Source organism: Rhinatrema bivittatum, chromosome 11 (assembly GCF_901001135.1).
Source record: "Rhinatrema bivittatum chromosome 11, aRhiBiv1.1, whole genome shotgun sequence".
Classification (NCBI taxonomy): Eukaryota; Metazoa; Chordata; class Amphibia; order Gymnophiona; family Rhinatrematidae; genus Rhinatrema; species Rhinatrema bivittatum.
This window is the reverse complement of record NC_042625.1, coordinates 16,442,836-16,467,972: the sequence shown is the minus strand read 5'-3', so window position 1 is coordinate 16,467,972 and position 25,137 is coordinate 16,442,836. Positions and strand designations below refer to the sequence as shown.

Genomic DNA, 25,137 nt, shown 5'->3' with positions numbered 1-25,137 from the left:
AACAAACAAGGGGGGTCGGGATCCTGGGCCCTGTGCCGAGAAGCCCTCACTATCTGGACGTGGGTATGCAGTCACTCCATTCACTTGCAAGCCACATACATTCCAGGGATTGCCAACACTCGAGCAGACAGGTTGAGTCGTGTGTTTCATCCACACAAGTGGGATCTTCAGCCAGAAGTGGCGGAAACCATATTCCTCAAATGGGAGCGACCGACAATCGACTTTTTCGCCACCGAATACAACAGGAAGGTGACTCATTTTTGCTCAGTGTGGCCCAGCCCACTGCGCCAAGCCCAGGATGCGTTCCTCATACCATGGATGGAGCCGTTAATGTACGCCTTCCCTCCCATTCCAAAAATGCATGCTGGACGCAATGCAGCTTATACTGATAGCACCAGCATGGCCCCGTCAACCATGGTACACATATCTCCTCCAGTTGTCCACAGAACCGCTGTTTCGATTGCCGCCTCATGCAGATCTTCTCTCACAAGAACACAGCACCCTACTTCATCCACTGCACTCCTCCCTACACCTAACAGCTTGGAGGTTGAACGGCTCCTTCTCTCAGAGAAGGGACTCTCCCTCACGGAAACCATCTACACGCCGTAACTATCAATTCAAATGGAAACGCTACACGTCCTAGTGTGCATCCGCAGGTGTTGACCCATTGTCGTGTCCCCCGACACATCCCCTTGATTATCTTCATACCTTATACCAGGCAGGGCTGGCCACGGCTTCTGTTCGCATCCATCTGAGTGCTATTTCTGCCTTCCACAGGCTACAGGATGGACAGTCCATTTCCCTCCACCCGATGGTTTCCTGTTTCTTCCGGGGCCTCTCGCATCTTCGCCCTCCGATTTCTAAACCTCCGGTTCCTTGGAACCTAAATTTGGTTTTGGAGCAACTGATGAAGTCACCGTTTGAACCACTAGATTTGTCTCACGCTAAGTACCTTACTTGGAAGGTAGTCTTCCTGACTGCCATCATGTCAGCTCGTCGAGTCAGTGAACTACAGGCGCTGGTACACTACAGCCCGTACCTCCAATTTTACCACCACAAAGTGCTGTTGCGAACACATCCTTCCTTTCTTCCAAAGGTGATCTCTCCATTCCACCTGAATCAATCCATCGAATTACCGACGTTCTGCCCAAAACCTCATGCCACGGAAAGAGAAAAACTCCTTCACATGTTGGACTGCAGACGAGCATTAGCGTATTACAAGCAGCGAACCCAGTCGCCTACAAGACCATCTCAACTCTTTGCTTCCTTCAACCCGAATGCTCCGGGTCTTCCAATGGCGAAACGGACTATATCTAGTTGGATCACTCAATGCATACAATTTTGCTACGAAAAGCAACAAGAAAAGTTGCCTACACGCCCCACGGCGCATCAAACACGAGTGGTGGCTGCCTCTCTAGCTCACCTCCGGCAGGTTCCACCATTGGACATTTGTAAAGCAGCCACCTGGGCCTCCCCTTCATACATTTACAGCCCATTATTGCTTAGATCAGCAAACAACAAACAATGCCAAATTGGGACGTTCCCTTTTACAGGCATTCGCTACAGATGCTTCTAAGTCGACTGGCAGTTAAGGTCATCACGCTTCATTCACTCCAGAGACATACTTACTACTCCAGCGTGATGGGGAGCTTAGGATTCCCATGATAGCATGGCTAATTCACCCTGCTATCGACGGGAAAAAGCAAGTTTGCTTACCATAAACGGTGTTTCCGTAGATAGCAGGATGAATTAGCCATGCTGACCCGCCCACCTCCCTGTCCAGTCGACCTTACATCTTCACGACCTCACTTGCTTTATTACAGACTGAGGAGAGTCGTTTTCCAGCGCGGGAAACCACACGCAGCCTCAGAGCAAAGCTCTGACATCACTAGTGAAGCTCCGCCTCCCAGGCCTGATGGACAGTTCCCATGACTGCATGGCTAATTCATCCTGCTATCTATGGAAACACCGTTTACGGTAAGCAAACTTGCTTATACAGAACGTATATGTAAGGTGGAAAAACTGTGAAACTTTAGGAAAAAGTGACATGGCTTTGATTAAAGGGCATGAATTTAATCAGCGTAGATTTGAATCTTTAGAAAATAATTTTAAAAGACTGAATTTAAGAATTCTAAATTTTCCTAAATCATTAAATATTTCACCTATTGAAATGCTATGAAATTCTATGTGGAGGTACTTAAGGTATCACAGGAAGCTATTCCCCCTGGAGTAGATTTTTAAAAACAGTGCGATCGCGTACTTTTGTTTGCGCAGCAGGAGCAAACAAAAGTACACTGGATTTTATAAGATACGCGCATAGCCGCGCGTATCCTCTAAAATCCTGGATCGGTGCGCGCAAGGCTGCCGATTTTGGGCAGCCAGCGCGCGCCAAGCCACGCAGCCTGCCTCCGTTTCCTCCCAGGCCGCTCCGAAATCGGAGCGGCCTGGGAGGGAACTTCCTTTCGCCCTTCCCTCACCTTCCCCTACCTAACCCACCCCCCCCCGGCCCTATCTAAACCCCCCCCCCCTTACCTTTGTTTCTAGATTTACGCCTGCGAGAAGCAGGCGTAAATCTACGCGCGCCAGCAGACTGCTGGCGCGCTGTCCTCCGACCCAGGGGCTGGTCCGGAGGCCTGGACCACGCCCCTGGGCCGGCGCCACACCCCCGGTCCTGCCCCCGAAATGCCGCATCCCGCCCCCGAAACGCAGCGTCATCAGGTCCCGCCCCCCACCACGCCCCCGACACGCCCCTTTCGACAAACCCCGGGACCTATGCGCGTCCCGGGGCTCTGCGCGTGCCGGCGGCCTATGGAAAATAGGTGCGCCGGCGCGCAAGGCCCTGCTCGGATTTACGCGAGCAGGGCTTTTAAAATCCACCCGCCTATTACTAAGGCTTTTTATATTGCCGCTAGATTTAGTGAACATCTGAGTAACCCTCCTGTACAATCTAATGTATTAGAGAATTGAACTGATTTACTTCAGGACTCCCAAGTAGATATTGAGGGATGCGCCACTCTATTGGTGGTGTTTGCTCTGGAACCAGACACATTTTGGACTGAAAATGTTTTTCCATGCCCTAGAAAAGAGATTTTATGGCCAACAGCTTGCAATATTTCCAGATCTTGCAAAAGCCACCCAGATGAGACGGAAAGTTTTTTTTTTACAAAAGAAACAGCGTGTGTTAGAAATAGGAGCCACATTTCTTTTGCCGTATCCATGTAAATGTTTAGTAAAATTAGGTTCTCTTAAATATTTGTTTTTTGATCCAGACCAACTGGAAGGGTTTTTGCAAAATAGAGCCCCTTAACTATTTCCTCTTAATTATTGCTGAAAGTGTTCATAAACGAAAAAAATTAGTGGATATAATTGAAATGTTGTCATTGCTTATTGATGTTTCTTGTATATTAATAGTCCCCATTTTGAGGTCTCATTAGAACTAATTGCCTATAAGTTGTTTAACAAATTGATATTGTATTCCTATAATTTTGTTCAACATTTCATTTATGTCAAGTTTTTGGCTAAGAATTTTGGAAAATCATGAAAATAAAGAATTAAAAAAAAAAATTAACTATCTCTGGCTTACTTACTACCTCAGATACACACAAACTCTAAAGAATATATCCCACTATTTCACCTTTCTCCAAACTTTTATAAGTCCAAAGATTTCCCAAAGCTATACTTACCAATCCTCTTTAACCACCATTAAATTGATCTTCACTCAAAGAATTGAAGGGTTTGAGATTTGCGCACCGTTAAGCGTGCCCTTCTAGTTCTCTTCTACTGCAAAAAATGCGGGGCCTCTGGAAGCTCGGGTTGTGGAATTCAATCCCTGGATCGCTTGAGGTGACCTCTCTCGGGGGATGCTGGGAGCAGTATGCAGATGAGCCTTCCGGTCCTCTTCTACTGCAAAGGGTGCGGGGCCTCTAGAAGCTGGGGCTGTGGAATTCAATCCCTGGATCACTTGCGGTGACCTCTGGACTCCTCTCTCAGGAGATGCTGGGAGCAGTATGCAGATGAGCCTTCCGGTCCTCTTCTACTGCAAAGGGTGTGGGGGCCTCTGGAAGCTCGGGTTGTGGAATTCAATCCCTGGATCGCTTGCGGTGACCTCTGGACTCCTCTCCCAGGGGATGCTGGGAGCAGTATGCAGATGATCCTTCCGGTCCTCTTCTACTGCAAAGGGTGCGGGGCCTCTAGAAGCTGGGGCTGTAGAATTCAATCCCTGGATCGCTTGCAGTGACCTCTCTCGGGGGATGCTGGGAGCAGTATGCAGATGAGCCTTCCGGTCCTCTTCTACTGCAAAGGGTGTAGGGCCTCTGGAAGCTACGGCTGTGGAATTCAATCACTGGATCGCTTGCGGTGACCTTTGGACTCCTCTCCCGGGGGATGCTGGGAGCAGTCTGCAGATGAGCCTTCCGGTCCTCTTCTTATGTTCTTATAGTGCAGGGGTCGGGAACCCATGGCTCGCGAGCCAGATATGGCTCTTTTGAGGGCTGCATCTGGCTCGCAGACAAGTGTCGCCATACTTCGCGGTTCCCCGCTGACCCAGCTGCTCCCCGGTCCTCCGCCGCCCGGGCTTAAAATGCTGTCAGCCCGGGCGGAACGCGGCAGGACAGCTGGAGTCAGCGGCACCGGCGTGCTCTCTTCTCCTCCCCCCCCCGCGGCCCGGAAGAGGAAGTGGAGAGCATCGGGTGCCTGCGCGGGAAGAAGAGACCACACTAGCGTGGTCTCTTCTTCCGCGCAGGCACCCGATGCTCACCACTTCCTCTTCCGGGCCGCGGGGGGGGGGGGGGAGGAGAAGAGAGCACGCCGACTGGAGTCATCCGGGTGCCTGCGCGGGAGTCATCGGGTGTCAGCCGGGTGCCAGCGCTGGAGTCATCGCGCAGGCACCCGATGCTCTCCACTTCCTCTTCCGGGCCGCGGGAAGAGGAGAGCACGCCGGTGCTCTCTTCTTCCCGCGGCCCGGAAGAGGAAGTGGAGAGCATCGGGTGCCTGCGCGGGAAGAAGACTGCAGCGCGGCTCGGAGGAAAATGAAAATCTTCAACCGCGGCCGATGGGACTCCGCCTTCGCCTCCGCGAGGGCTGAAAATGAAGGAGGTTAGCGTTGGGAGGTGGCTGCTGCTGCCGCGAGTTCCCGGGGGGGGGGGGGGGAGAGGGAATGAGCGAGCAAGCATGTGTGTTTGAGATCCTGTGTGTGTGAGTGAGAGATTGCATGTATGTGAATGATTGATTGAGAGCCTGTATATGTGAAAGAGAGTATGTCTGTGATTGAGATCCTGCCTGTGAGAGAGAGAGCATGAATGTAAGTTTACCATTGGGAACCTGTATGTGTAAGTTTGTAATTGAAAACCTGTTTGTTTGAAAGAGTATGTGTGTATGATTGAGATCCTTTGTGTGTGAGAGAGATCATGTGTATGTATGATTAAGAGCCTGTGTGTATAAGTAAGAGAGAGATCATGTGTGTCTGTGTCTGATTGACAGCTGGTTTAGGTGATGGAGCATGTGAGTATGTGATTGAGAGCCTGTGTTTAAATGAGAGAGAGAGAGCATGTGTGTCTGTGTGTGATTGAGAGCTGATTTAGGTGAGGGAGCATGTGAGTATGTGATTGAGAGCCTGTGTGTAAATGAGAGAAAGAGAGGACATGTTTGTAAGCATGTGAATGAGAGTCTGTGTGTGAGAGAAAAAGACAGCATGTATTTATGTGATTGAAAGCCTGTGTGTGTGTAAGCGTGAAAAGATAGACAGCATGTGTGTAAATGTGTAATTAAGAGCCTATATAAGTGAGAGAGAAAAAACATTTGTATATGTGAGTGACTGAGAGCATGTGTGTATAGGTGTGTCATTGAGAGCCAGTGTGAGAGAGAGCGCTGGTATGTGACTGAGAGAGGAGAAAGTTCCAAGCAAACCACCCCACCTCCTGCTAATTCAGAACAATCTCAGGACACCTGGATATCAAACGTTCCCAGGTATGCAGAGCAAAAAAATTTTTGTATCCTTATTATTTTTCATTACTGGATCTTTGTGTCTGCTATTTTGAAATATTTTGTTGGTATCTGGAAATGTTTTATATGAGTTTTTAATTATTGGATATTCCACTCATCAGCTGTTTCGAAATATGTTCTTTTTGTTAGTACAGTTTTACTGCTGATGATTTTATATTTCTTGATTTGTTTTATAAGGATGTGTGATGTTTCTTTTTTCCTTTGTTACACTGCATACAGAGACTCTGGCTTGTTGCAGTTTCCAATTCAGTTTTTGTCTGCATGCTTCTTGTTATGCGTTTTGGTCTCTTTATTCTATGTTAGGTGAGGGACAGCACGTGATTCAGGTGAGGTTTTCTGCTGGCGTGTAGTTTCTGTGTAGGACTCTATAGCAGCCTGACTTGGTCCGTTTTCCTAATAGGAGATGTATTGGTGTCTTAAGGCCTGGTGTAATATTTTCAGAGACTTATTGTACTTTAAAAGTGTGATCTTACATAAAATGCACACATTTACTTGTATTTAGTTTTAAACATATTGTATGGCTCTCATGGAATTACATTTTAAAATATGTGGCGTTTATGGCTCTCTCAGCCAAAAAGGTTCCTGACCCCTGTTATAGTGGATAATACATTGAAATCGTTGGCTCAGTGTGCTGTGGTGGTCAAAAATGCAAATAATGTTAGGAATTATTAGGGAAGGAATGGCAAATAAAATGGTGGATGTCATAATGCCTCTGTATTACTCCATGGTGAGACTTCACTTTGAATACTGTGCACAATTCTGGTCACTGCATCTCAAAAAAGATATAGTTGCACTAGAGAAAGTACAGAGAAGGGTGGCCAAAATGATAAAGGGCATGGAATAGCTCCCCTGTGAGAAGAAGATAAAGAGGTTAGGGCTGTTCAGCTTGGAGATGAGACAGCTGAGGGGGGATATGATAGAAGTCTACAAAATCATGAAAGGACTTGAACAGATTAATGTACATTTATTTATTTATTTATTTATTTTATATACCGACATTCAATCGAGATATCACATCGGTTTCCAGATAACCAAGAGAATAGGGCGTAGTCCGCCCTATTTTACATTATAACATGGTAACCAAAAAAAAAAAAAACAATTATAACATATTATAACAGTGGTACATGGAACAAAAGGTTATAGGATATAACAAAAGGTTATAGAAAATAACATATGTACATGAATGTGTAGTTGATAAAATAAATTTAGGATTAGGGACTTGTTGGTTAGGTAATTTAGGAATAGAGGTGGGGGGGATGAGGGAAGGGAGGGGGGAAGGTGGGGTGGGAGGAAGTAGCGGAGTGAGGGATTCAGGGGGGTGAGAAGACTTGAGTATGGGATGAGGTTATTTACTCTCGGTTATTACATCGGTTATTTACTCGGTTATTTACTCGGTTATTTACTCTCGGTTATTACATCGGTTATTTACTCTCTCAGATAATAGAAGGAATAGAGGGCATTCCATGAAGTCAGCAAGTAGCTCATTTAAAACAAATCGAAGGAAATTCTTTTTCACTCAATGCATTGTTAAGCTCTGGAATTCATTGCCAGAGGATGTGGTTAAAGTAGTTAGTGTAACTAGGTTTTAAAAAGTTTGGATAAGTTCCTAGAGGAAAAATCCGTAAACTTAGAAACATAGAAACATAGAAATGACGGCAGAAGAAGACCAAACGGCCCATCCAGTCTGCCCAGCAAGCTATGCACTTTTTTTTTTTCTCTCTCATTTTCTGTTACTCTTGGCTCTTAGTAGCCTTTTGATTCTATTTCCCTTCCACCCACACCATTAATGTAGAGAGCAGTGTTGGAACTGCATCCAAATGAATATCTACCATAGTTAGGGGTAGTAACTGCCGCAATAAGCAAGCTACACCCATGCCTTTGTTTACCCAGACTATGTAACTCAGTCCTTGTTGGTTATTGTCTGTATATAGATCCACCTTTCTACGTTCCCCCTGCCGTTAAAGCAGAGAGCTATGCTGAATGTGTGTTGAAAGTGAAGTATCAGACTTTCTCCCCTGCTGTAGAAGCAGAGAGCTATTGGCTCGATCCAGTAAGGCCGCGGTAAAAACAGTGCGGTAGTGTCAGGCGCACCCTTCCTCCCCGCACGCACAGTTCTCTTCACTAACTCCCCGATACTCTCCTCTAATCGCATGCAAATGCATGCCGCGGCTTTAAAGCGGTAGGGAAGGGTTATGGCCGCGTAACCCATTTTACTGTATAGGCGCTTAATACAGCGCCTATACAGTAACCTGGGTGCACTGGTACCTGTCATTTCAAATGACATTTGAAATGACAGGTACCAGGAAGTGTAAAAATCAAAATTTGTAAATACCTGTCGGAGGGCCGCGTGGGTCCAGGCGGCCGGCGGGATCCGGGGGGCCGGTGGTCGCGTGTTAAATCTAGGCCGCGGGCGGGTGGGCGCGGCGGCAGCGGCGGCGGGGGGACACGCGTTAGTTCGAGACGGCCGGCGGGCGGCGGGTGGTCGCGTGTTAAATCTAGGCCGGGTCCGCACAGGCGCACATTCATTCATTCACTGCCGGTGGGGGCTGCCGGAGAGGCAACCCCCACCGGCAGTGAATGAATTCATTCATCCAGGCGGAGGAGCCGGCTGCTTTCGCCACCGGCTCCTCCGCCTGGATGAATGAATGCGCGCCTGTGCGACCCCTGCGTTTCGGCGCCGAAACGCAGGGGTCGCACAGGCGCGCATTCATTCATCCAGGCGGAGGAGCCGGTGGCGAAAGCAGCCGGCTCCTCCGCCTGGATGAATGAATTCATTCACTGCCGGTGGGGGTTGCCTCTCCGGCAGCCCCCACCGGCAGTGAATGAATGAATGTGCGCCTGTTCAGCGTTCAGCGATACAGTCTCCAGCGATACAGTCGTGCAATTGGGTAGGGTAGGCGGCAGCGGGGTCCGGGGGTGGCAGCGAGATCCGGGGAGCCAGCAGCGGCAGCATGATCGATCGCGCAGGCAGGTAGGTGGCAAAGTAAAGATGGCCGCCTGCACGGGAAAATCGTGCAATTGGCCGCTGAAGACGTGACGTCACACCCCGTGACGCCAAACGTCGTGACGTCACGTCTTCAGCGGCCAATTGCACGATTTTCCCGTGCAGGCGGCCATCTTTACTTTGCCACCTACCTGCCTGCGCGATCGATCATGCTGCCGCTGCTGGCTCCCCGGATCTCGCTGCCACCCCCGGACCCCGCTGCTGCCTACCCGCCGCTCCCAGATCCTGCTGCCGCCCCCCCCGCTGCCGCTGCCCCCCCGGACCCCGCTGCTGCCTACCCGCCGCTCCCGGATCCTGCTGCCGCCCCCCCCCCCCCCCCCCCCCCCCCGCTGCCGACCCGCCCGTGCGATTTTGGCGCTCATCCAGGCAGGGGAGGGAGGGAGGAAGGGAGAAGGGACTACCGGATGCCGCTGATGGCTGCCCGCCGCCCACCGGCCGCCTGGACCCACGGCCCTCCGACAGGTATTTAAAATTGTTTTATTTTTTTATATAACACACAGGTTTTTTGTTTTTTACACTTTTTACACTTACCATAGCAGGCCCGAGCCTTGCTACTTTTTCGTTTGTTTTTTTTTGCCCTGGTCCCGTCCGGTCTCCTGCAGCCCCGTCCGGTCCGGACGGGGCTGCAGGAGACCGGACGGGACCAGGGCCGGTAAGCAATGTTTTTACCCTACACTACACTAACTCCTACTAGGGGGAGGCGGTAAACAAGCAGGTTAAGGCCGCGGCAGAACAGCGGGTTAGGGAGGAGATAATATCAGCGCCCGTTACAGTATCGCAGGGGAATAGATAATTCCTTCATTATACAGCTTTTTCGTTCATTTACATGCCGGGTGCGGAAAGGGTTATGCGTCTGTTTTCAGAAGCGATACGGACGCGTGAAACTGGAGACTGTATCGCTGAACTGCCTTGCGCGCCCGAATTGTGCGCTACGAGCACGTTACAGACGGGCAATCCTCGAGCGGACGATACTGGATCGAGCTGTATGTTGGATATGCGTGAAGTATCAGACTTCCTCCCCTGCCGTAGAAGCAGAGAGCTGTGTTGGATATGCATTGAAAGTGAAGTATCAGACTTTCTCCCCTGCCTTAGAAGCAGAGAGCTATGCTGGATATGCATTGAAAGTAAAGTATCTGGCTTATTTAGTTTGGGGTAGTAACCGCCGTAACAAGCAAGCTACTCCCCGCTTTTTGTGAATGCAAATCCTTTTTTTCCACACTTCCTCTTGCCGTTGAAGCTTAGAGCAATGTTGAAGTCGCATTAACTGTATGTATGTTTATTGAATAAGGGTATAATCTCTAGGCAGTAGCCGTCATTCCCGTGAGCCACCCACTCTTCATTCACATCCTCTAGACTTGATGGATCCACAGTGTTTATCCCATGCCCCTTTGAAGTCCTTCACAGTTGTGGTCTTCACCACTTCCTCCGGAAGGGCATTCCAGGCATCCACCACCCTCTCCGTGAAGAAATACTTCCTGACATTGGTTCTGAGTCTTCCTCCTTGGAGCTTCAACTCGTGACCCCTGGTTCTGCTGATTTTTTCCGACAGAAAATATTTATCGTTGTCTTTGGATCGTTAAAACCTTTCAAGTATCTGAAAGTTTGAATCATATCACCCCTGCTCCTCCTTTTTTCCAGGGTGTACATATTTAGATTCTTCAATCTCTCCTCATGTCATTCGATGAAGACCCTCCACCTTTCTGGTCACCCTTCTCTGGACCGCTTCCTTCTTGTCTCTGTCTTTTTGGAGATAAGATCTCCAGAACTGAACACAGTACTCCAGGTGAGGCCTCACCAAGGACCTGTACAAGGGGATAATCACTTCCCTTTTCTTACTCGATATTCCTCTCTCAATGCAGCCCAGCATTCTTCTGGCTTTTGCTATCGCCTTGTAACATTGTTTCACTGACTTCAGATCATTAGACACCATCACCCCAAGGTCTCTCTCCTGCTCCGTGCACATCAGCCTTCTCCCCCCCCCCCCCCCCCCCCCCCCCTAATCGAATACAGTTCATTTGGATTTCCTCTTCCCATATGCATGACTTTGCACTTCTTGGCATTGAATCTCAGCTGCCATATCTTCAACCACTCTTCCAGCTTCCTTAAATACCATCTCATTCTCTCCACTCCTTCCGGCGTGTCACGCTATTGCAGATCTTAGTGTTGTCCGCAAAAAGACAAATTTTACCTTCTATCTCATCCGCAATGTCGCTCACAAAGATATTGAACAGGATCGGTCCCAACACTGATCCTTGCGGTACACCGCTTAAAACCGCTCTCTCTTCAGAGAGAGTTCCATTTACCATCACACATTGTCTTCTGTCCGTCAACCAGTTTGCAATCCAGGCCACCACCTCGGCACTCACTCCTAAGCTTCTCATTTTATTCACCAATCTCCTGTGTGGAACTGTATCAAAAGCTTTGCTGAAATCCAAATAGATGACATCAAGCTCTCTTCCTTGATCCAATTCCTTGGTTACCCAGTCAAAAAAGCCAATCAGATTTGTCTGACAGGATCTTCCCCTGGTGAATCCATGCTGCCTCTGGTCCATCAATTCTCCCGACTGTAGATAGTTCACTATTCTCTCTTTCAACAGTGACTCCATTACTTTTCCCACCACCGAAGTGAGGCTAACCGGTCTGTAGTTACCAGCCTCTTCTCTGTTCCCACTCTTGTGAAACGGGACCACCACTGCTCTTCTCCAATCACTCGGCACCACTCCCGTTTCTAGGGATCTATTGAACAGGTCACACAGCGGACCCGCCAGCACATCTCTGAGTTCCCTCAGTATCCTGGGATGAACCTCATCAGGCCCCATGGCTTTGTCCACTTTCAGATTCTTCAGCTCTTCCCATACCTTTTCTACTGTAAATGGAGTTTCATTTACTCCTCTCCCCTCCAGTTTCTTGTTAAGTAGAGATGGTCCTTCTCCAGGGTCTTCTTTAGTGAACACAGAACTGAAGTAATCGTTTAATATTTCTGCCATTTCCTTGTCTTTCTCCACACATTGATCCTTTCCACCTTTCAATTTCACTATACCACTTTGAACTTTTCTCTTTTCACTGATGTATCTGAAACTGCTATTAATCAATAAAGAATAGTAGCTTGGGATCTGTTTAATGTTTGGGTATTTGCTAGGTACTTGTGACTTGGATTGGCCACTACTGGACACAGGATGCTGGGCTTGATGGACCCTTAGTCTGACCCAGTATGATATATCTTATGTTCTTATATAAAACACCTTAAAGAACTCGCCACAACTATTTAGATCAGTCATCCTTAAGAGCCAACCCAGCAAGGGATTCTGGGCCAGGGAGGATCCCTGCAGTCTTGGATAAGAGTAATCGTTTAATATTTCTGCCATTTCCTTGTCTTTCTGCACACATTGATCCTTTCCACCTTTCAATTTCACTATACCACTTTGAACTTTTCTCTTTTCACTGATGTATCTGAAACTGATGTATCTGAAACTGCTATTAATCAATAAGGAATAGTAGCTTGGGATCTGTTTAATGTTTGGGTATTTGCTAAGTACTTGTGACTTGGATTGGCCACTACTGGACACAGGATGCTGGGCTTGATGGACCCTTAGTCTGACCCAGTATGATATATCTTATGTTCTTATATAAAACACCTTAAAGAACTCGCCACAACTATTTAGATCAGTCATCCTTAAGAGCCAACCCGGCAAGGGATTCTGGGCCAGGGAGGATCCCTGCAGTCTTGGATAAGAAGGCACGGCCCAGAGGGCTGGGGAGGCCCCAGAGAGAAGGCAGGAAACCAGCCTAAGCAAGGACTGCATATATTTGATTGTTGAAAGACTGCTGAGCTAAGCGGCCTATATGCTGTGTTTTGTTTTGCCTGAAAATAAAGTCTTTGTTTATGTGGATCCAGCTGGAGTTTGGCCTCACTTTTGTACTCCTGGTTGTTTCCCAACCCATGGCCATTCCTGGATGATCACAGGGGGATATGATTAAGGTCTACTACATGAACGACGTACAATAGGTACTTCGGGAAGTTATTTATCCTTTCAAATAACACTAGGGGACAATTCTTTAAGCCAACAAGGAGCAAATTTAAATCCAACTGAAGAAAGTGTTTTTTCTCAATGAACAATCAAGCTGTGGAATTCATTGTCAGAGGATGTAGTCAAGGCAGTTAGCACAGATGGGTTTTAAAGGGTTTGAACACGTTAATGGAAGAAGAGTCCATTAAATAATTATTAAATGGGTGACTTAAAGAAACCCACCACTTGACACAGGTAGTGAGCAGTGGCTACTGTTGAAGACAGAATGCTGGGCTCGATGGACCTTTGGTCTGACACAGCATAGCACTTCTTCTGTTCTCATGTACCAGGCCCGTTTACCTCAAGTAATGCTACAGATCCTATTAAAGCTCTAGATAAGGTTGTCAAGTCTAAGAGACTGATCCAGTTCTGGCTTTGCCCCATTGCCTCCATGGACTTATAGTCCTGCATGCCCTAGAAAACATGCAACTACAAGTCCATGGATGCAAAAAGCAAAACCAGATCTGGATCAGTCTCTACAGGTGGCTATTTTAGCTCAAGCTGAACCTCGATTCCCTACCACGGAAGAACTTTTCTGCTTGCCCAGTGCCAATATCAGGTTTGTCAAATCTGGCACCATCTTCATTGTATTCCAAGCATTCACCACCCAAATGATAGCTGTTTTTCTTAACCAGAGAGGAGACAGTAAACCTGACTGGGGGAAATATTCAGCTGCTGAGTGGCTCAGCTAATTAGCCAGGTAAACATATCCAGCTAAATGTAGTTTATTCAGCAGCGTGGTGGCATGCCACTGAATATACATGGCTATCTTAAAGTTAACCAGATATGTTTATCCAGCTAACTTTAGGACAGGTCAGCAGCATGACCCAGAGTTAGTCGTATATGTTAACTGGCTGTCTTAGCCAGTTAACATATACGACTAACTCTGGGTCATGCTGCTGACCAGTTAACTAACTTACTTTCCTCCCTCAGAACACCCCGACTTATGCCAGATAACTCATTATCCTGCTAAAATTTAGTCAGATAAATCTTTAAATATGCTGGTTTAGTCATTTAGGCGGATAACTTTTCAGTTATCCATCTAAATGGCTTTTGAATGTCGATCTCCTAATGTCTCTAAATATCATATCTTTCTTCCTCTAAGAGGTGTCCAGGAACGATTCCTGCTCAGACCTGCCTGAGATTCAGAATGGTTGGAAAACAACTTCTCATACAGAGCTGGTTAGAGGAGCAAAGTTAACCTATCAGTGTGACCCAGGATATGACATTGTAGGAAGTGATACACTAACTTGCCAATGGGATCTCAGCTGGAGCAGTGATCCACCATTTTGTGAGAAAAGTAAGTTTGTTGGAGTTTTTGGCTTTACCTGGACTTGTTATGCAAATTTTGATTTAAGTACTATAGAATTAATCTGTAAGGTAAAGTAGAGCTATCTATATTATGCACAGAACTTAAAGTTGTCTTAGAATTCAATTAGATTCTTTGCAGCTATTAATCTTGTTTTTTGGGGGGGTGGGACAGCAATTTCCTCCTGCTTCTTTGGTCTTCCAGATCAGTCAGAATCAGGGCTGGGATCTTGTGCTATGAGCCTTCTTTCACAACTACCCAGGGGGATTTTCCCATATTTTACATACCCTCCCAACTCATCTAGTCAAGTCATCACAGTGACAGGGGCTTGGGCTCCTTCCAGGATCCTGTAATCACTGCCCTAAATCTCTCCACTGGGTGTCACCATTGCACAATGACTGGGAAACCTTCTGTTGTAGGGGCTGTGAACAGTATCTCCACAGAACTGTAAGGTCCAGACAACCCAGGGAGCAGAAAACCCAAGTCAGGACCTGAAACCAGATCATTCCATATGGCCGTGCATAGCATTGCTACAAAGGCACCAAACTGGCTCTGCTGGTGAACATTTTTATTGGATGAATATAAAAATTACCCAGTGTTGATTATATACATGAGCTTCTGAGAACACAGAAGACTCTGCTTCCAATGACCTCTGAAGCTCAATGGTTCATCTTTCAATGACTCTCATGTTGGTGCAATAAAAAGATATCACAGCCTATAAAGAATCCAGGTTTTTCCATAGCCAAAATAGCTAATAGAAATCTCATTTTCAAAGTCACTAAATAAAAATTTAGAAATTAATCTGTCTGAAAGCTTTGATTCTTATTTGGTGGTCAGCTGAAGACCAAAAGCTGGTTTTCACATAAAACAAATGAAATGTGATCTTTAAATCTGAAGAATATTTATACAATATTGTATACAGAACCTTACAGCAAGTAAGTTTAATTATTGAGTATTTATTACATTGCCTGATCATAAAAGGCGGTATAAGATAAAACACCTTTTCTTTTCTAGTTATGTACTGCACAGATCCTGGTGAAGTGGATCACTCAACCCGCTTAATTTCGGACCCGGTGCTGCTGGTTGGAACCACTATTCAGTACACATGCAGTGCTGGGTTTGTACTGGAAGGAAGCTCCCTTCTGACCTGTTACAGCCGGGAGACAGGAACCCCAATCTGGACCTCGAGGATTCCCCACTGTGTCTGTAAGACAATCTCCTCTTTTTCTAGTTTCTTTCTGCCTAATTCTTACCAGTTGTGAAGTACAGGATAAGCACACAGCAGCATTATCTGGCTGGAAGTTAACAAAATGTATTTTATAGATGGGCCATTTGTTCTATCCAATGCTGACTTTTGTAATGAAGGCTATACACTTTGGTTTGTTATAACCACAGAATGCCATAAAGAAAGATCATGACAAAGGGGCCTGGATGGCTCAGAGGAATGGGCGATGGGATTCCAGAACCTGTCACCTCTAGGTCACCAAGGGAAACCCAGCTTAGGGCAGTAATGACTTAACAAGGCAGCCCTGTGTGAAATAAGTTGCTGATCTCAGACCATTTCCCAGGGGAGAGGAAATCTATCATTACAATTTGGCACTATCGTTGGCCATCTCAGTGGTGACTCTAAACAGGCGTGAAAACTAAACCGCCCTCTCATATTTAGGAGGTTATCCCTTCAGAAGCAAGTTAATGCACACTGGCAGTGCAATGCAAGGAAGTTTCCTCTTCTGCTGCCCGCCCTGTACTTGTTCTGTGGATAACTGGAGGACTTTGTTTCTCAGTGCCAGCAGTCCAAAATCTCTCTTGATAAAATAAGAAATTAAAATAAATATGATCACAATATTTTTCTGTCTCTAACTGGAACTTGCTTTCAGTTCTCCAGCTGTTTATATTAAGCCAGTCAGTGCAGTCAAACTCGGGTTCAGCCAATGTGGCACAAGCCAGGCCGTTCTTCCCAGAGGAAGCAGCAGATGGCTCGTGATGGCAACTAAAGAGCAGCAATGGCTGCTGGCAACTGCCGGAAGCAGCTCCCATTCTCCCTCCACCCTCCTGTGGCCTGACTAATGCATATAATCAGAAATCAGCCTGGCACCAGATAACGACTCTAACACTAATTACCTAGATAGTGCTTTCAGCAGGCACAGCACTGCCTTAGACAAATCACAGGATTATAAAGCAAGACATGGCTGCAAAGTCTCCCACATCTCATGGGAGGCTCCCCAGTTTTACGCTCCTGTTCTCCTGCATGAAAGAGAGACAGATATAGACAGCGAGAAGAGTGCATCCCTCCAGCCCCTGGCAGAGGCACTAAGAAGGAGGAAGTTAGGAAGAGGAGACATGGGGTGAGTGAGGATGGGGAAGAAAAGGAAGGCACAATGATGGAGATGCTGCTCTGCTTCTTTCCCCTTCCCTTTCAGACACCTCCAGCAAAAGCAGAGTTTCAGCCTCGGTGTCACTGGCAGGAGAAAGTCGACTGATTAAACAGGAACTGGTTTGGAACCAGGGAACTTTTGCTTGCTTTGATTTATGATTGTGTCAGCAAACCCTTGATGTGAGACTCATCAACACTCTGCCAGACTTTGTTCTTCCAATTGGAAGAACATGACAGATCAAATAACTTGTTTATTGACAGTTGTTTTTTTTCCCTTCAAATGGTATTTGTTACCCTCATGGATATTTTAGATTCTAGACTTTGTAACAGCTAGGCTGAGGTGCCCCTTTCAACAAGACAATGCTTCAGAAGTGACTCATCCTGGCTCGCTGTCACAGCACTGTCTTTTCTGATGCACTGATTACAGCGGACACTCTGCCCTTGCTGTACTGCAAAGATAGTAGAGAAATCTTTCTAGAGAAATAGGTTGATGATTACTTACAATCATCTTGTCAGAATCTCACCAGCTTTATCATATGGTCTTTCTAACTTTCATTCAGCAACTCCTTTCCCATTTTCCAAATGTTGCTGGCCTGACTTTTGGCAGATTGGGTTTCATTAGCATGGTCAACTATGAATAACTACCTCCACCTGCTGCTCATTTCAAGCACTGCAAGGTTTAATCAAATTTTTCTTCCAAAAATTCACTCAGAGAGAGGAGAGATTCTGTTAGACAAACTCCACAATACTTATACTACTCTGCATCGCAGGTTGCAATATATTCACACTCAGTTTGAGTCCTTATTCACATCCAGAAGTTGCCACTTAAGGACAGAAGAATACTTACAAAATGTTATCTGCTTGCATGCTTCTTACCCTCTACTGGCCACCAAAAATAAACTATTATATTCTCCTCTATATCCATGAATCTTTAACACTACAGTTCAGGTGCCCCTGCCTCTGACAAGCAGCCTACATTTGCTCTATTTTGATCTGGAAATAGAGCATATTTTTCATCAGAAGATGAAGCAGAATGGATTTTATGCTCACATTTTCATGGTCTGGAATGCACAGGATAATGGGTAATCTCTCAATTTCTTATATTTAAAATCAAGAGGGTATGAGCTATTATTCAGTGCTCTGTCACTTTACTTCCTGTACTAAATATAGGTTCCCTATTCACCTAGTTCAATTTCTCTTTCAATGTTAAAATAAAATCTAAGGAGTTTAGCCCTCATATATACTACTGCAGAGCACCAGGGTGGGATCGGAGCTTCTGCAAAACAATCCAGCAAAACCCATTTCTGGATGGCCTTCATAAGCAAAAGCAATTCGATTAATATAGTAGCACATTCACAGATTATTAAAGGAGCTCAGATTGGATCTTGGTTGATAATAAAAAAGGATTCTGGAAAAGAATACCAGAGAAAGATCAGGAATTTTAGCAGAGCGCAGCATAATCACTTCCTTTGTGTCACATAAAGGCTGATGCCTTCCTCTTTTCCCTCCTCCTCACGAACACGTCCTACTTAGCTAACTCAAATATTCATGAGGTGGGCTGGCCTGGTGGCTCAATGGCAGTGGTGCACGTCAGGTTTAATTCCCAAACTGGTTTCTGCTCCTCAGTCAGCCCAGGCCAGAGATAATACAGAGGCAGCATTCACGACCTTTGAAGGGGCAGGGAGTATTCGCTGCATCCAGAGACTACTGGGTCCCAGAGGGAGCTGCGGCTTATGGTTACCGGCCATTCATCGTTGATGCAATGGATGGACGAGATTAGGGGTGGGGGGGGTTTAAAACATAAGGAGAAATCCCTGGCTAGTTATGAATGAAGGTGCCATAGCCCAGAAGAGGCCAGGTCCGATTGAGAAGGAAGTCCAAAACGAGCAGAAAGAAACTGCTGAGCTAAATAAATAAATACATAAAATAATAAAGGGTTAATCCATGTTTAATACTGCAATAAAGTGGTTAGGTTACAGAACTAGGAATACCAAATGCAAATCCTGTCCTGGCTACTCACAATACGAGTTACAGTAAATATCTTGAGCTCCCTGCTCATAACTAAATTGATAAGCATCTTACAACTATACACTTTGAGAAGGGCAGTGCACTAATAGGGCTCCAGAAATACTTGGTATGTACTACGACTTGACACACCCAGCACATAGCAGCAGAAGGCACTGAGGTACCTGCATGAAGTGACCATGATTAAAAAAACAAACTTCAATAAGCAGGGGAAGGCTGGTTGTTTTAGACAAAGGCTTCACTATTTTCGGTAGCAATCAGGCCAACAATCAGGCCGATGCAGTGTTGGCACGCGTTAAAGGGGCATGTGATGAGCGCTATTACCTACGTGAGTGACTGGACACACAAACCCATATTTTGCATTGGAGGTTGAGCCGTGCACGGTATTGCATCGACTTGTGTATGCATTATTGGAAACCTTGGTAATAATTGTAACCCCATGGGAGGGACAGATCCTTTAACCTGCACCCTGGGGCACACAGAAGAAAGAAAAGAGAGAGACCCTTTCTGCACACCACTCTTTCACTGCCTCTAAGAACATGCCATACTGGGTCAGACGAAGGGTCCATCAAGCCCAGCATCCTATCTCCAACAGTGGCCAATCCAGGCCATAAGAACCTGGCAAGTACCCAAAAACTAAGTCTATCCCAAGCTACTCATGCTAGTAATTGCAGTGACTATTTTCTAACTGAACTTCATTAATAGCAGGTAATGGACTTTTCCTCCAAGAACTTATCCAAACCTTTTTTAAACCCAGCTACACTAACTGCACTAACACCATCCCCTGGTAATAAATTCCAGAGTTTAATTGTGCGTTGAGTGAAAAAGAACTTTCTCCGATTAGTTTTAAATGTGCCCCATGCTAACTTCATGCAGTGCCCCCTAGACCTTCTATTATTCAAAAGCGTAAATAACTGATTCACATTTACCCCTTCTAGACCTCTCATGAATTTAAACACTTCTATCATATCCCCCCTCAGTCGTCTCTTCTCCAAGCTGAACAGCCCTAACCTCTTTAGTCTTTCCTCATAGGGGAGCTGTTCCATACCCTTTATCATTTTGGTAGCCCTTCTCTGTACCTTCTCCATCGCAACTATATCTTTTTTGAGATGCAGCGATCAGAATTGTACACAGTATGCAAGGTGCGGTCTCACCATGGAGCGATACAGAGGCATTATGACATTTTCCGTTTTATTCACCATTCCCTTCCTAATAATTCCTAACATTCTGCTTTTTTTGTCTGCTGCAGCACACTGAGACGATGATTTCATTATGTTATCCACTATGACGCCTATATCTCTTTCCTGGGTGGTAACTCCTAATATGGAACCTAACATCGTGTAACTATAGCATGGGTTAGTTTTCCCTATATGCATCACCTTGCACTTATCCACATTAAATTTCATCTGCCATTTGGATGCCCAATTTTCCTGTCTCCTGTAATTTATCACAATCCGCTTGTGATTTAAGTACTCTGAATAATGTTGTATCATCTGCAAATTTGATTACCTCACTTGTCATATTTTGTTCCAGATCATTTATAAATATATAGAAAAGTACAGATCCCAATACCCTGAGGCACTCCAATGCCCACTCCCCCTCCACTGAGAAAATTGTCCATTTAATCCTACTCTCTGTTTCCTGTCTTTTAGCCAGTTTGTAATCCATGAAAGGATATCACCACCTATCCCATGACTTTTTACTTTTCCTAGAAGCCTCTCATGAGGAACTTTGTCAAATGCCTTCTGAAAATCCAAATACACTACATCTGCCAGTTCACCTTTATCTACATATTCATTAACCCCTTCAAAAACATGAAGCAGATTTGTGAGGCAAGACTTGCCTTGGGTAAAGCCATGCTGACTTTGTTCCATTAAACTATGCCTTTTTATATGTTCCACTATTTTCCTGATACTGAAGTCAGGCTAACTGGTCTGTAATTTCCCGGATTGCCCCTGAAGCCCTTTTTAAATATTGGGGTTACATTAGCCACCCTCCAGTTTTCAGGTACAATGGATGATTTTAATGATAAGTTACAAATTTTTACTAATAGATCTGAAATTTCATTTTTTTAGTTCCTTCAGAACCCTGGGGTGTATACCATCTGGTCCAGGTGATTTACTATTCTTCAGTTTGTCAATCTGGCCTACCACATCTTCTAAGTTTACCGTGATTTGGTTTAGTCCATATGAATCATTACCCTTGAAAACTTTCTCCGGAACGGGTATCTCCCCACTAGATAGCGTCACTATTGAGTCCCAGGATTCCAATTGTGGGGATGAACATAGTGCTTATACCCTGCTTTTTTGCAATAACACCCCTTTTCCATCCTTTGTATATGCAGTGCTTAATTAAACTGTGTCCACATCCATTAAACAAATGTGAAGAATGGTGGTTTCCAATTTCCTTACTGATAGTTGATTTGATGACTTAATGATATTTACAATTCAATTCACTTCTTAATTCAAGTAAATAAATAAGACATCAGGAAGATATAATAAATTTGTGATTCCACTTCTTGGCAAAATCTCTATTTCTACTAGAAGCCCTATATTTACAGTGAATTCCTTCTTTTTTCCCAATTCCAGCAACTCCAAAATTGGTTCAGTCCTTCAATCCCCAATTTAATTCTCAGCTCTTCCCACTGGAAGTGGTTAGTATATTGTCCCAATATGTTATTAGAACTTTGCCCCTGATTTAATCCTCTTTCCTCACTATAACTCCTTAGGCAGTACCTAGTGGGCACCTCACTCTCCCCTTATGTAATACTTCATACATGTCCATCTTTACTTTGTATCTTTTACTTTCCTTCCTGTAGTGCACTTCACTGGTATCCCCTCCTTTAGATGAATCTCTCCAAACTTCTGTTTCTTTCAGAATGGAAGACTCCACTTTCTAATTGGTTTAGTTTACTGAGTCCTGGGTACAGGGCCATCAGCTACAAGTGGAACAAAAATATTATTTAAATCCAAAAAGGCGAAGGGTGGAATAAAAATCCAGAAGCAGGAAGGGTGGAATAAAAGTTCCATGCCTCCAAACAGAAGAGATAGTGCAAAAAGACAGATAATTCAAAAATATACTTCCTCTGTAGTATTCATCAGACAGCTTTATCCTCTGGAGGAGAGAGAAAAGTTTGCCAGAATTTTCCCTTTCACATGATCCAACCTTACACCATGGATGCCCCAATCCAGTGCGAAGGGCTACCAAGGCTCTCACATAGGGAATTCTCAGAATTGGCTTAAAAGAGTCTTTTATTATTGCTATGTTTTATGAATTTAATTTCCATGTGAACCGGTATGATTTTCCAGGAACATTGGTATACAAAAATAAATAAATAAAACAAACTTAAGGGTTGGACAGACAAGTCAACATGGAGCTGACCCCCTAAAAGGGAAGACCCCTTTACTCCTTTCCCATAAATTAGGAGAAAATGGTAAGATAGGAGGCAAAGAGCTCCTGCTTCAACAAAAGCTGAACTAAAAATCCACAAGAATAGATGTGGATTTTTAGTTCAGCTTTTGTTGAAGCTCACCACATGGGAGAGCAAACCCAAACTTCTCTTACTTATTTCTATACAGAACCTCCCCAGTAAATGGATACACTCCTTTTAGTTAGGGAAATCAAAGGTTCCCTACACAATCATGAAGAGGGACTAAGTGTTGGATTTAGGGTTGGTCTTGTAATAATATTAGACAAAGATGACAAGGCCTGAAATGGCCTATCAGTGGAGGTAGTAGAGGCTAGCATTTTAACAAGTCTAGGCATGCTGGGAATTGATACAAACAGCAGTGATAGGAAAGGGGTTAAAAGGACAGGTAGAAGGTATAGGGAGTGGGGAGCTGGTGTTGGATGGAGAATGGGAAATTATATCCTTCTTCCTACAGCGTTGGTTTAATCTATAGCAATCAGTTCATTAGGGATGTGCAGAGGGACGCCATACGTTGCATTCGGGATTCGTATTCGTCGGGGGGTAGATACGTTGCATTCGGCAAGGGGCCCTCCAATATGTACATGTGTTAATTCTTATTTGTTTCCCGGCTAAAATTGAATTAAGTTCAACCCCCCACCCTCCTGACCCCCCCAAGACTTACCAAAACTCCCTGGTGGTCCAGCGGGGGGTCCGGGAGCCATCTCCTGCACTCACACCCTCGGCTGCCGGTATTCAAAATGGTGCCGATAGCCTTTGACCTTCTATGTCACATGGGCTACCGGTGCCATTGGTCATCCCCTGTCACATGGTAGGAGCAATGGATGGTCGGCCCCATCTTGTGCTCCTACCATGTGACAGGGGCTGACCAATGGCACCGGTAGCCCCTGTAAGGAGTGCAAGAAGACTCAAGGTCCAATAATTTCATTTTCAACATTGTTTATTTATAGTTTTAAATGTTCCGAGGAGCCACTCCTATTTTAAAGTAATGCACAAATAAATGACTGCTTCAGGGTCCCCCGACACGGACCCCGTGTTTCGCCCTTGCCATTTTGAGCTGTGTGAACTCCTCAGCTGACTTTAAGCTTTTGTTGAAATTACAGACTGTCCCTCCCGACGCAGCCTTCGGGCGAAACACGGGGTCCGTGTCGGGGGACCCTGAAGCAGTCATTTATTTGTGCATTACTTTAAAATAGGAGTGGCTCCTCAGAACATTTAAAACTATAAATAAACAATGTTGAAAATGAAATTATTGGACCTTGAGTCTTCTTGCACTCCTTAGTGGATTTTGTTTACGAATTGTGGAGTGCAGTATTGCTCCTTCTTTATATTTGGATATCACCGGTAGCCCCTGTGACATAGTAAGGGCAAAGGTTATCAGCACCATTTTGATTACTGGCAGCCGACAGCCCGAGTGCAGGAGATCACTCCTGGTCCCCTGCTGGACCACCAGGGACTTTTGGCAAGTCTTGGGAGACTCTCCTGACTCCCACACAAGATGGTGCCGGCCATCCATTGCTCCTACCATGTGACAGGGGCTGACCAATGGCACCGGTAGCCCCTGTGACATAGTAGGTCAAAGCTATCGGTGCCATTTTGAATACTGGCAGCCGAGAGTGTGAGTGCAGGAGATGGCTCCCGAACCCTCCGCTGGACCACCAGGGAGTTTTGGTAAGTCTTGGGGGGGTCAGGAGGGTGGGGGGGGGTGTTTAAATTGGCTCCTTTAGACGGATGAATAATTCGACGAAGATTCGTTGTATTCGTGGGGAATCGCGATACATTTCGCTTCCCCACGAATACAATGAATATGGCCCTTTACGTTGCGGATTACAAATACGTAGGAAATGAATGCACACCCCTACAGTTCATAGATCCATGTCCAAGTCAGAGATCCAGTTCATTTAATCAGAAGTGAGTCGTTGAATGTCAGTGAGACTCTCCTTAAACAAGAACTTAGGGCAAGACATTTATAAAATGATCCATGCTTTGAGGCACTGGTCTGGCATCACAACCTAGGCTGCTTCTCATTTTCTGTTTCTGGACATATCTATGCACTGTTCTTATGCAACTGAATACACACCAATCTTTCCATTGCATGTCAAAGCCTAGCAGGTCTTGAGTAGGGTCAGTAAGGAGGTGCTTATTTAGAATGGTTGAACTGTTCCAAATTGCATACCACTGATTGTCACTATTGAATGCTTCCAAAATATTACTTCAAGTCCAAAGAGGCTTTATAGCTTTTAATCTTGGTCTAGGAGAGTTCTTGAGATCATCATGGAAAGAAATTCTGATATTATGATTCACTGTGGAGAAGAGACTGAAGGTTTGCAAGTCCCTCTGTATTTTTGGTGGATGAATATTAGATAGAATGGAAGCCAGTTAATTATTTATGCACTCATCTACCCAAAGTGGAAGAATCACAAATGGACAGACTGGATAGGCCGATTTGGTCTTTTTCTGCTGTGATTTACAATATTACTAAGAAAACCAAGGTCATAGTTTAATATTTTATGTTATATACAGTAGGTATACAAGTGGTTTTATGCTTTTGTGTATTTTAATGAAGCAGAATGCACTCTCAAGGATAAAAATCCTGTATATGAATTGTACCATCAGCAAGTTTGTTTCCTTCTAGACATTGTATGTTGTGCTCACAGAGGCCCCAATTTCCATCTCCTTCAGAATTTTATTAATCAAGTAGAGGTAATTTATTATCTAGGAGCCTGCTTGAAAATTAAACTCATCTTTGTTGGCTGCCTTCCAGTATTGCAGTCGGCCAACTGCTCCAAGCTGTCATTAATAAAAAATACAAAAAAAAAAAGCAATATTCTATACTGCAGACTGACTGCTAGCTCCTACATTTTCAGTTTCTCATCTACACTGACACCTCCCCCTCCAATTGAGTGATAATAGAGATGCCCCAGTCTCAAT

General features: G+C 45.2%; 1 protein-coding gene across 1 annotated transcript in view; it reads left to right on the top strand.

The window, feature by feature from the left end:
• The window catches only part of SEZ6L (seizure related 6 homolog like), a 220,921-nt gene that overhangs the window by 165,914 nt on the left and 29,870 nt on the right, over nucleotides 1-25,137 (top strand). The window contains exons 10-11 of the mRNA XM_029571268.1: nucleotides 14,177-14,371; nucleotides 15,395-15,586. Of these exons, the coding sequence (XP_029427128.1) occupies nucleotides 14,177-14,371; nucleotides 15,395-15,586 (387 nt within the window). The remainder of the gene's footprint in view (nucleotides 1-14,176; nucleotides 14,372-15,394; nucleotides 15,587-25,137) is intronic.